Source organism: Buceros rhinoceros, unplaced genomic scaffold (genome assembly GCF_000710305.1).
Source record: "Buceros rhinoceros silvestris isolate BGI_N320 unplaced genomic scaffold, ASM71030v1 scaffold17236, whole genome shotgun sequence".
NCBI lineage: Eukaryota > Metazoa > Chordata > Aves > Bucerotiformes > Bucerotidae > Buceros > Buceros rhinoceros.
The window spans coordinates 47,796-60,464 of record NW_010417134.1 but is presented as its reverse complement, the minus strand read 5'-3'; the positions used below and the strand labels follow the sequence as shown (position 1 = coordinate 60,464).

The following is a 12,669-nucleotide window of genomic DNA, read 5'->3' as shown; positions in this document are numbered from 1 at the left end:
AAAAAACCAAAAAACCCCCCCCCCCCCCCCCCCCCAATTAATTCTGGAAACACTGACATACACTCCTGTCCCCCAGGAACACAATGCTGCAGAACATAAGACAAATAAATAGAACCATTGACACCTGTGATTAGAGTATTAGACTTCTATGTAAACCTCATGTTTTATCCCAATTAACATTTAAATTAAGAATCCTTTTCGTGTTTCATTTGACAACAAATAACCTCAGAAAAGGATTACTACAGAATTTAAAATAAAACATTAGTTTCAACCAACAGTTATGCAACATTAGTAGTAGAATATAACCGTGAGGAGCATGAAACATAGGGTACGAATTAAGGACAATTTGAATTTTAATTAACTACTAATACATTATGTTCCTTTCGTTGGATCATACCTCAAACATTTTTAAAATTGAGTGCATAATATTAGGAAGGCATACAATCTCCAGTAATTTAATGAAGACTCCAAACGGCAGCTGAGAGTGTCTACTTCACATGGAATGCATCATCCTTTCCTTAATCTATGGCATTCACCATGCAAACTCTCGGCTAATATGACTCCATATATTATTTAGATTGTGGAAACACCCCCCAAATGTCAGACATTTTAAATGCAAGCAGACACTTACTGCCCTATTACCTAAAGACACAGAAAAAGAATAGGCCAGATCGTTAAAATATGATCAAGACAAAAAGCCTAATTAGTCTACATTTCTCGATGTACACATTGCAATGTTCGAAACAGTAATTTCTCTATTTTAAAGGAAGTCTCAGTCTCATGTACTGAGATGCAGAGATGCCAGGAACTTGGGACACCACTCTTCACTATCCTAATGTCACCTCTTTCAGTTTACTGTTGGGGCTTTCAGAAACATGTCAAATATTACTTTAAAAATTAAAACTATGCAGACATCTTATTACAGAATAGCACTGGACATTTTATCAATACTATGAAATTGTATTCAAGGCTCAATTTATTTATAAATCATTCCAAAAACCCAAGATTGAGTGCTAAATATGTAACATTGTCATATCTTGAAAGACAAATATTTTCAATCTTAGCAGTGTTGTTTGCACACCCTTCAAAGTCATACTAAATCATTTCTGAAAGTAATGTAATAAAATGGGATTTAATATCCTAATAGCTCTTAAATATGTTTCATAAGCTAAAGAATCACAACCCAAAAAAGCTACTAACAGGGCATTGGTCTTGTAGGAAATCAATTATACATTATCATAATGTTTATGCAGTGAGACACAGTGAGGAAAACCTCATTCACTGAGACAAAACATATAAATTTTAGGTCATTTTCTAGAAAAATAACGTCATAATTATGTCCTACATTAGAAATAAATGCTACATTTCTAAATAGGGCAGATCTCTATCCCTTCTGATGCTGTCGATAGGATAGTTTCCACAGAAGAGCAAGTAACATCAGAACAGTTTTTTTAAACATAGATTTTTCAAAACCAGGCTACTCGTGCTTACCTAAACAGAAAAACAGACTCAGACCTGAGCAATGATTTGCTATATCTGATACCAATTTTACTCCCAGATTCCACCAGCCTTTCACAGGAGCACAAGGCATGTCCACTAATTTACACTGGCTCAAAAACATTAACAGCAGTAAACCACGTAAGCAGTCCTTGTTTTCTAGCCCAGTGCACACAACCCAGAGCACTCTGATAAAGGACAGAGATGGAACATAAGCAAAAGTGTCTCCTATGCACTACACCACTCAGCTGGGAAATCCCAGTGGAGCTCGGACCAGAGCTCATACGTGCAGTATGATAATGCAGTGCCAATGCATTTTTGAAAGCTGCACTAGCAACAGATTGGGGCAGGGAGGGAAACCTACCCAATAGTCTTACAAATTTAGTACAATTTTTTATCGTGCATACTACAAACAACACTTACATATAAAAGCTGCAGTTATAAAGTGCATCCCAGAACTAAAATTTGACAAAGGAATAATCCAAGCCTTGCTGAAAAGTTTTGAGGAAATGCCACACAGCACAGCCCCTGTAATAAATCTGTTTAATATTACTGATGCAGTACAAACAGTATACTTTCCTGCACAAAATATATTAGAGTCTCTGGGAAGTAAGCAGCAGTATCCTTAGACTTGAAAATATTTATTTTCTGTTGAGGCTACCAAAGTTAATGACAGATCGATAGAGAAGAAAATCAGAAAATCTGATATCCTCTCATGAAACTTCAGGCTTTAATTACCAACATCTGACAAAATATCGCTGCAGTGCCATAAAATGTCAGTACTCTATTGTTTACCTGTCCATTTGCCATAAGTTACAGCCTGCAATAAAGTTAATATAACAAAGCCGAGACACGGCTATGCCCAGTACAAGAACTGTTCTCTACTTAAATCATGGCTGAAAACAGAAATAAGACAGAATCACCCTGAAGCTGCTGAGACTGACCTACATTTCCATCAGAGGCTAACACCCTGTATCAGGGGTGGCAGAGAGCGTCAAAACACTACAGCAGGAACCACCAGCACTCAAGTCAGGTGGTGTTTTTCTGGTAAACACTGACTTACTTTTTCCTGGATATGAGCAGCAGCCTCATGATGTCATTATGAACAAGGGTGTTAATATGTATGCTTCCAACATTAATTCTAAGAACACCCCAAGCACCCAAATTTAAGACAATCGAGATAGATAAAGACCTAATTTTTACACAGAAGCAACACAGCCAAAAGCGCTAAAAGCAATACTTCTGAGAAAGACAGAATCACTGACTGTCGTAACCACCTTTCACTATGCAGGCTTTGCATACAACCACAGCTTTAGCTCGTGGCTGCACAAAAAGAAACACTGCCGGAAAGGTTGCAACAAACCTTCATGTTACCCTTGAAGCTGCTCTTTTGATCAAATCAGAACAATTCAGTTTAGAAAGAGGTCTCCATTTCCATAATTCATATCACAACTCCAGTTAATCTTTCTGAACAGGTGATCTAAATGTGGGCAAATCCCTTGTTTAGACATTTCTATCCAGCCGGCTTAATGTCTGCCTTCAACAGTGGTATGTAGTTTACCTGACATCAAGAGTATGAAATTTTCCTTTCTTCTGATCTCAAAGATTTGGATACAAGAAAGGTCGTATTATCTCATGAGTCAAGTAGAAATCTTCTTTAGACCCTGGAAACAAAATCCAAAGTGGTCCTTAAAACTATTGTGGTTACAGAATTCAAGCAGCATTTCACAAAAATAATTAGCTGCAATTGCCTACTTTCCTTATTCTGAAAGAGACTGCAGGAAAGTGTCTCTTGACAGAAGCAAAACCAGTTCTGTCCTCCAAGCCTGAACTTGAACCTTAAGTTCTCTAGCCAAACTATTTTCCATACTTGACCTATCAATTTCAATAAGTTCAAGATATGGCTGCTCATCCAAAATGGAAGACACTCGTAACTAAGAATGAGACTGCCAAGTGTTTGTGTATATATGCATATACACATGTATATATTTGTCTACGTATTAAAAAAAAAAGTTTACAAGAAGCAAGCTGATTTTTAAGTTACTTTTTTCCCCTTCTAAACTTTCTCTAGGAACAAGACATGCAGATAATTTCTTCCAGTTAACTCATTAAGTCAATGTGGACAAGAACATTACCCAACAGTGGGCCAGTAAGAAGCTATACGCACCACAAAAGCCGGATTAAAAAAATTATTCCCACTTGAAGGAATTGTGAAGTCTTTAATACCTCACATGTTTTCAGACTTCCAGCATGACAGTGCTGGGAGTTACCTTGCTGCTGATCAGATCAAAGTTCCTTTACAGATGCCAAGTTAACTTATAGCCTGGATTTCAAGCTTGTAACAAAATATTGAATAAAATTCTGAACTCTTCCACCACCTGTGCTCACAACTTTGCTCTTTTTCTTTTACATCACTATGACCTGAGCTAAAGGAAATCGTTCACAAAGCATATCAGAATTTATGCAGCTATTTAAATCCCCGTGACCTTATGGTGATTTTAATACACATTTTCCCTACTTTAGTTTTTTTTCCTCTCATGTTCCACCTAATCTGGTGCAACTGTGGGCTGCTGCCAAATGCAATAATTCCGCTTTTCACCATTACAGTTTTGTTCCATCTCCTTCTTTGCACCGGATATGGTAATCATACAACCGCTAGATGTGTTACTTCAGTTCACTGGTTCAACAAAATACACTTTTTTCCCCCTTTTCGGTGTGCAATCCTCCAGTCAGTGAACACCAAGGCCACATAATCATCAGATCAGTATCAAAAGCAGCAGTGAGGAGACTTCTTTAGGCTACAGCATGCATTTACACCAGACTATATGTAATATAAAACTACCGCCTTAGCTCTTCTCCAGAGTTAAACTAATTATAAGCAAAGAGAGCACACCTTCACAAGCCTCACACAGAAGTGAATTTACAGAAGTAAATACTCCAAGTGCTACCATGTTAAAAAAAAAAAAAAAAGAAAACCAACCATAAAATCTCACACATTTGAGTTCCAAGAGCATGGTCTTGCACGTGTGCCTCTCCTAGTTTTACTATGAAAAGGTTTACTCAAACTATTTTCCTCACATGGGGACTGTGTAAGTTTATGAATGTGTCATATTACTATTCAACTGTAATATCTTAAAGTATATAACAAATCAATTTGTTCTGGGAAGTTAAAAATCCAAATTCCAGTGTATTCTAACATGTATATTTCAGGCTTAAAATCAGTAACACATTTTTAAGGCACATGTATGAAGACTAGATTGACGTCTCATAACTGGAAAGTGTTATATTGTATCATGTAATTAACAGTGCTATATCTAAGCACAGTTCTAAGAAAAGAGATGACTGAGTTAGTCATATGACGGACTTACTGAGAAAGGTGCCCAACATAATTGCTATGAACTCCAGTGTTCATGTTAAGACTCAGAAGAATGGCTTTTAACCTCAGAAGAAAAAAAAAAATTGTTCTACTTCCTCCCGACTGTGAAAGAAAGATTGGCAGCAGGAACTGAGCAGGGTAGCTTGATTCAGCATAAAAATCTTCAGTTACAATTTAAGCCGATCACATTACTATACTAGTTAAAGATTAAGGTCTTGGAGATCTGCATCTTGTTTTTCTACTAGGTGAAGTCGTAGTTCTTATGAACCTAGGGCTAGTTCATGTGACTATGTAGGGCTACGTGGCTAAAATCTCTGATTATATCTTAACACTACCTACACCACTTTAAAGCCAACATATCTACTTCCTGAGTAACGACAGTTTGAGAAGAGGACAATCAAAAGATCCCAAATGCTATGCAGAACTGAGGTATAACAAGATATCTGATACTTTTCATTCTGGCAAAATTATACTAACTGAGGAACAAAGCGACAAGGAAGATCTTTTATGCCAAGTTCTACAGAACCTGCAGCCTTGGAGAAATGATTGCTATCCACACTCCTCCTTGCTGCAGGTCTGCTTGGGGAAGCCCATCACCTTTCCAAAAAAATCTCAACCTGCAAAATATGACACCCTCCTAGAGCTGCATCATAAGCTCCAGTGGGGACCAGAACTTACAATGAGCAACACCATTCTGTCCCAGCTACGACTTGTGCCTGGAAAAAACGAGCATTTGAGAATGCTCTTTTTTAGTGTAAAAAGATCAGAATTAGGTTTAAACTATAACACCAGGGATCCAAATGCCTTCTTCAACGTTTTATATATTCCACACATTATTAAATAATTAATACAGCCTGGAAAGCTCAGCTTTAGAAGACAGTATTCATTCTTCATTTTGCAAAGCAGCTTCACAAGTCAGCTCAAACAGCACTGAAAGCAAAACCAAGTCATACAACACATACAAATGTAATGCATTTAACCACACCACTTTACAGACTGAATACTGATCTAAGACTCATAAGCGCAGCTGAACACCTATTTTAGTCATTGACACCTATTTTATTCATTGCTCCCTCATCTTCAGCAAAATTAAGGCAAGACTCTAGTGATCCTAATCGCCTATCTTTTACTCTTTGCTGTCATGTCAAGCCCACAGCTGCATATTTTTCTGGCAACTGTGAATCAACTCTCACTTTGATGACTGATTCACAGACCAGAATAAGACATGCTTACAAGAATTATTCTACTAACTACTTAAATCCAATCTGCTATCCCTGGCTGCTTGTTCCCCCTCACAACATCCCTCCAGAGGTTGTGGCTCTGTCAGTTTTATTAGTTGGTTACACTAACATGCCCCAGACCAGATTTGGGAAAGTATCCAGGCTAAAAAAAAATAAATAAATTACTTCTGGTTTAGATTTTTCTGTTAAGCAAATAATTCAGATGGGATAGCGAGAAGTAGAATAATGTTCCTGCTTACAGACACAAAATAACTAGCAATTCAGGGATACGTCAATGATTTTAAAGGCATCTATGTGCTTCAATGATTTTGTGCCAAATAATTAATATAAATGTAAAACTATTAATATGACTGGGGCACAGCTCAACAGAACAAATTTCAGCTTCTGTAGATGTCTTACGCTGAAGAGTTCCCTGAGCTGGAGAAGTTATTAACTTTAGAAGTTACGCATATTTGAGTTTGTCTAGTAAGGAAACAAAATGTCTTCACCAAAACAAACATTCTACCCAGAGTGGGTCACCTCTAGAAACTAAGTGAGGAGCGCTCAAGGACCAAGCAGGTACAGAAATGTGCTTGTCTTCGCACAAGTGACAGAGCAGTATGGCAGAACTAAGAACTAACTAGGACTACTTCAACAGCCGCTCTCCAGCTGACAGGTTATGCCCATCCCCATTAAATACGTGTGGCAAATTGGTCCTGGCACACCTAATTCCACCAGCTTTTCAATGATTAACTGTAGGCAAAACTTTTAGAGGCTCGTGTATTTCAAAAGAACTGACATGGCAGAAAATTACTGGACTTGACATAGTCACATCTTTTTCCCCACGCCACATTAAAGGAAGCAACCCACAAAACCTGTGAAGAAAATAGCTACATGGTTGAACAGCTAAGTGTGCCTTTCAACATAGCCTGCTTTTTTAAAACCTTGACTGAAAGTGCTACTGGTAGCTGTGCCACATAAATGTGGTAAGGAATGATTAGACATTACCCCTTCTCCCCAAACTGCTTCCCTATTAGCAGGGATATAGATAGAAGTAGTTCTAATGGAAGCAACTCCACTAAGGCAGCAGGAAGTGTCTCTGACCACGAAAGTATTTTGACTGATAGATGCGGTCATAAGACATACATACAACACAGGAGCACATTTACAGTCTTCGCAATTCTGAAAATGGCTACAGCGTCCTTGGAAAATAATACTGAACCACACAAACTGATTAAGATACACTTGCCTTGTAAACACAGTATTGCTCTCAAATTTTCTGGGGAAATGTTAACATACTCCCCAACTTCTTCATTAGTGTGACTGTACAATGTACACACTGAAAAGATGACAAAAGGAGGAGCTTTTGGGGGACAATTTTTTCTCTCAAAATCTACTAAAAATGCATACAGCAGATGTTAAAATTGTTGGCAGCAATTTACAAAAACAGGAAGCCCCACTCTGCCCTGAGACCTTACCTAAAATTTTATTCTAAGATACCACTTTCACACACATAGTATTGCCATAGCATTTGTGTAAATACAAATGAAAAACCAGAAACAAATGCAACATTTCTAAATTTATACTGCATATCTTACTGCAAAACACAAGTAACTGCAGAGCATGGCCAAGTATGCAAGACAGAACTCAACTTGATTTTAAAATTGTAATTTCATTTGTCTGCAAAAGCTTAGTGATGCTTAGGTAAATAAACTTTTAATAGTTTATAACAATTTCTCTTTCAATTTTTGCTTAATTCCAAGTCTAGACTTCACAAAGCTTATGATTAAGTCAACTTTTTAGATACATAAATTTACTTTCTTTTCTTTGCATTTACACTATAAAAATGATAGAATAGATACACGCAAGTTTTCCAGTACAAATGCTGATAAAGAGGTGACATAATTTAGTTTCCTCTGTACTTCCAGGGTCATAATGAAAAATTACTCATGTTTACCTTCCAAATAGCCAGCTACTTTAACTACCATTTCCCCAAAGTTTTGTTAATTCCTTCCATTCAGCTTTCCCACAAAAAAAAAAAAAAAATACAGAAATTGCCCCAAATTAGCATCCCAGCTTTGACAAAAGTCTCCAATGAAACTCATTTTACTTGCAGCTAAAATAAGTTGAGAATGCTAGCTACAAGTTCTCAATTGGTGGAAGTCACTGCTTTACAGTGAGGCAACTTCTTATCCTACAGAGACTGTGACAAAATGGGCAGACTCTACATATAAAGCTGCGTGAACGCCAAGAGATCCCATTGCTAAGTTACAACCACAATCAGAGCAATAACGTGAGAGAAAAGGACATAACCCTCTGCAAAACATCTATCTGTTTTGACAGAAAACCCTGCAAGTTCATGATTTGCTCTCTTCCACTATAATGAGAAACAGGCAAGTAGTGACCATAAAATCTGGCTAATAATATATCTGAAAAGAGTTACATTAATTCAAACTTAAGAAATAATATTTTGAAAAATACATGGCTCAATTATTAAGAACACCAGTAGTACCAGGAACTCATATGCTACATAGAATCACATTCATTACAGTGGATGAAGGTATCTACAAACCAGCTCTTTATCACTCATTAAAAATGAAAAGCGGACAGAGCATCATCGCATTCTTCTAATATCTTCTGAGGCAGGAAATGAAATCAAATTAATTCAGCAACTAGGTCTTGCGTATAAGCAACAGTAGAGCTTCTACAGAAATGGAATTTCTATAGCATTTGATTCTTGCAGGAGAATGTAGATAACTGATTGGGAAAACCTTGTTTTGTGAGCTTTACTTAACTTGAGAGTCCCTTCCATAAACAAGAGGGGTTGGGGTAGTCATCAGCTACCCTGCTGGAGCAGCACCAAGGAGAGGAAAGCAATCTTAGTTTCATCTAAAACTAGGTCACAAGACTTAAATCTCTCTGAAAGGATCAATATTTCAAATGCAAGATCAAAACCAAACCAGATGGATATTAGAAAACGTTATAACACAATTTAAATGAGGCTCTGCACATTTCATTAGGTAAGATATTTAAGGATTTCTCATCATCAAATCTTTTTTATGTCATATAATGCAGAATTTTAGTCTGCCTCATTACAAGCAGTGCCTGAATTTTTAAAATAAGTAATATTTTCTTGAAATGCCAAGTCTTAACTTTGTTTTCCTTCAACCAAACTAATTTCTATTCCCCAAACAGGCTTCATACTTGTAATCGGATTCAAAGTTAAATAACACTGAAGGAAAGTGTTTTCTGATGTTCAGACAGGAGATTCTCCTGCTTTTCATTTCAACAGTAATATCTTACAGAACTTTTTATGGATCACTCTTTGTATATTCTTCAATTAAGCGGAGCACATTTTTAATACAAGATAAAGCACTTACCCTTCTAACCTGACATCAGGTAAAGATCTGTTGAGTGCAATCATTTCACTTGCCATTAAATTAAATTGATTTATTTTAAACATTTCTTTCATTTTTTCTTGCTCCTCTTTTGGAATGACCACAGGCTTCCCCATCTCTCCAGGTCCTTCATGTGGTTTTTGTATGGGTTCTGGAACTAAGAATAAATAAAATGTTGGTAATTAATTTTATGGTTGCTTTTGTTTATTTAGACTTTATTTTACACTGTAGGAGTGTATCTGTTTAAAATAGTGAAAACAAACCTTCATATTTGGGAATTTAACAGAAATAAAGCTAAGCTACCCTTAGACATCATAACTCATTTGAAAAAAACAGTAAAGGTTTATATCTATCCACCATCATGTCCTAATTGAACTTATGCTGAAGTTCTGGAAAAACAAACATTTATAACCTAGATTGTTCTTGCACACACAAGCTTTTTGGGAAAAGTTGAATTTTCCTTTACAGGAAAGATAAAAGTAAAATTGCAATTTTACATTTATTTCCACATTTTCACAGAATTACACTGGCATTTATAGTTTAGAAATATTTTCTCTCAGTTTTACTAACATTATTTTTAGTCGACATAATTACATTTTGGAGATTAATGTTAATGCTTGAAACAGAAACAGTAACAATTGACATATTTAAACCAAAGAAATCTTAAATAATTCTTTAAACTGATGAGGGAGAGAGGGTGGAGAAGAGAAATCCAGAGTTCTGAATTATGTGGTTTTTTTAAACAAAAGTAGTAAAAACCCAAAACATTAAAAAAAACCCTGGTGTTATATTTTCTTTACAAATACTCACTTACTTCTCCTGAACTGAGATGTTTTAAATGCTCAAATACTGAACGTGAAATATATTACCACTTTACAAATTCAGTACAAATTTCAATTAAAAAAAATAGTAATTTAAGATCTAAACAGAGGAACAGGAAGTATTTGAAAATAAAGGCACCAAAGCCCTCAGTAATAAGCCTAGTTTTAATTTATTTTTAAGTTGCATCTAGGACAGCACAGTGTAAATAAAGCTTTGGCCATGTAAAGAACAAAAATAATTTTTTAAAAAGCCTAAGTTTTCCATCCATGCTGAAACAGTATGATTTAAAATATATACTTACTAATAGCTGAAACATTTTGCTAGTTTTCATTTAGCATTTATCGGTTACAAGCACAATGTGTTCCTTGAGAAACTTTCATTTTCAAGTACCTGAAGCAATTGCACTCGTTGCATGAACGCAGTAACACTCAGCAGAGAAAATCCTCCCAGCACAGAGACGCTTTCTTTTTACCAACCTCTCCGTGACTGCCAGCTGAGCTATGTAATTCTAGAAGTTGCCGGCCAGCCACTCATCACTGAAAACTGATAGAACAAGTATGTCTAAGCAGATCCTGAGCAGACTGAGTTAGGTTCTGGTTTTTACCACAGGCTGAAGTGAGCAAGCAGCCTGCTTTGCATCTTTGCCTCCTAAGGCAACCTATGCTTGAAATTGCATCAAAACTTGCTGATTTGCAATTGCATAACCTTTTAAACTAGAATTTGTGCCTTTTGGGGGGTAATTAACATAAAATTATGGTATACAATAAGGCAATTATTAGGACTGAATTTTTTACATTCAGCTTGTTTTATTACATGGTTGTCATAACTACTTTTGTTAAGTGCATAGCAATTAGTATTACAGGTTCACTTGGACAAAAAGTGATTAAATGAAGTGTTCAATGTACCTAAAACGATTAAACAAAAGCTATCAGAATATAGTTATATCTAACAAGATTTTCCGCATTCTGAAGTGAATGTCTTATCCTACCATAATTGCTATTTAGAAGAGAAAATAATTTTGTTTTATTTACATCTCCTGTTGCTTCTTAACTGACTAAATCAGTTAAACTGAGTAGCTAAATTAACTGAAAGCTCATCTTTGACATTTGCAGATCTTGCTGTTAGATGCTAGTTTAGCACATCAGTGAGCTGGATCCAGATGTACAAATTCCACGAATTCATCAGTTGAATTTTTAAATTTCATTAGCAAATATATGCCACTCGATTACACATTCTACCTAAAGTACTCCCTTCTCCTGCAGAAAAATCCAGCAACAGCTAACTCGATACAGATGTTTTATGGAACTCACTAAATGCACAGACAAGGAAGCTTGGTGTGCAGGCAGAGATGACTTTCCAAGAAAAGTTAACCATACTCTCTCAGGTTTCTTCATCTATAGTAATCTGTTTTCCCACCAAAGCATGTGTTTTTCATATAAACACAACCAACAACATTCTCCTAAAATGACTAATACACTTTGTTAAAAATTCAAACCATAGTGCTCTCTTGTCAGTTAACTATGAAAAAAAATATTTCCTTTGAAGGACTATAGACATATACTGATGACATAATTCTTACAAACAGAAATTTAATTTACAGCTACAAGTTCTGGAGCTAAATTAATGACTTAATCATCACCTAATCCAATCTGAAATCTTGTTTGTTTTTCCAGACATTTCTCATTTGTATCAATAAACCATTAGTTTCAAAAACGGCTTGATCTCTTCCAGATCTTTGTTAAAAATCAGGAATTCTTTATGTCTGTGGACTACAAATTCCTTTTTACCATGCAATACGCCTGATGAAAAACAGCTACTTCAAAATTTAAGACCATCTAAACCCAAAAAAAGGGATGAGCTCTTCTATGACATGTCTTTAGGGGCCACAACAATGGCCTGTCCAAAATAAAGTCCAGTCACCTTTGGAGAAACACCACAATTACACGGAAGCTGTTTGGACAGGTTGAAGTTCATAGTAGTTTTGTCTCTCACAAATGCTTCAGCCATTATAGAACAAGACTGGTTTATGATGAACAGTTCTTATTGTCAAAAATTAAATCTGTGTTTTATATCTTGAAGCTCCTCGTTTTTCGTAGAAATTTTTTATGTAGATGAGAATACTCAACACCAAGTCACAACTTAGAGATTCCATCTTTACCAAAGAGATAAAAATTCAGAACACAAGGCCTTGATTGGCACTCAACAAAAATGAATGGTCCTAGTTTAAATTTGTCATTGTCCCAAGAGTGTAAATAGCAAGTAGCTGAGATCACAAGACTCTTGCAATACCAATCCTAGGTCTGAAAGAAATCATTACTCGAGTGGAATGCCCCTTGAGGAAAAAAAAAAGGGGGGG

The 12,669-nt window shown here is 36.1% G+C and overlaps 1 protein-coding gene across 2 annotated transcripts in view; it reads right to left on the bottom strand.

Moving 5' to 3' along the window:
* The window catches only part of GALNT1 (polypeptide N-acetylgalactosaminyltransferase 1), a 60,922-nt gene that overhangs the window by 26,595 nt on the left and 21,658 nt on the right, over nucleotides 1–12,669 (bottom strand). Inside the window, exon 3 of one of the 2 annotated variants that reach the window (XM_010138092.1) lies at nucleotides 9,474–9,648. In XM_010138092.1, coding sequence (XP_010136394.1) covers nucleotides 9,474–9,648 — 175 coding nt within the window. The remainder of the gene's footprint in view (nucleotides 1–9,473; nucleotides 9,649–12,669) is intronic. The other variant, XM_010138093.1, reaches the window with a different exon arrangement.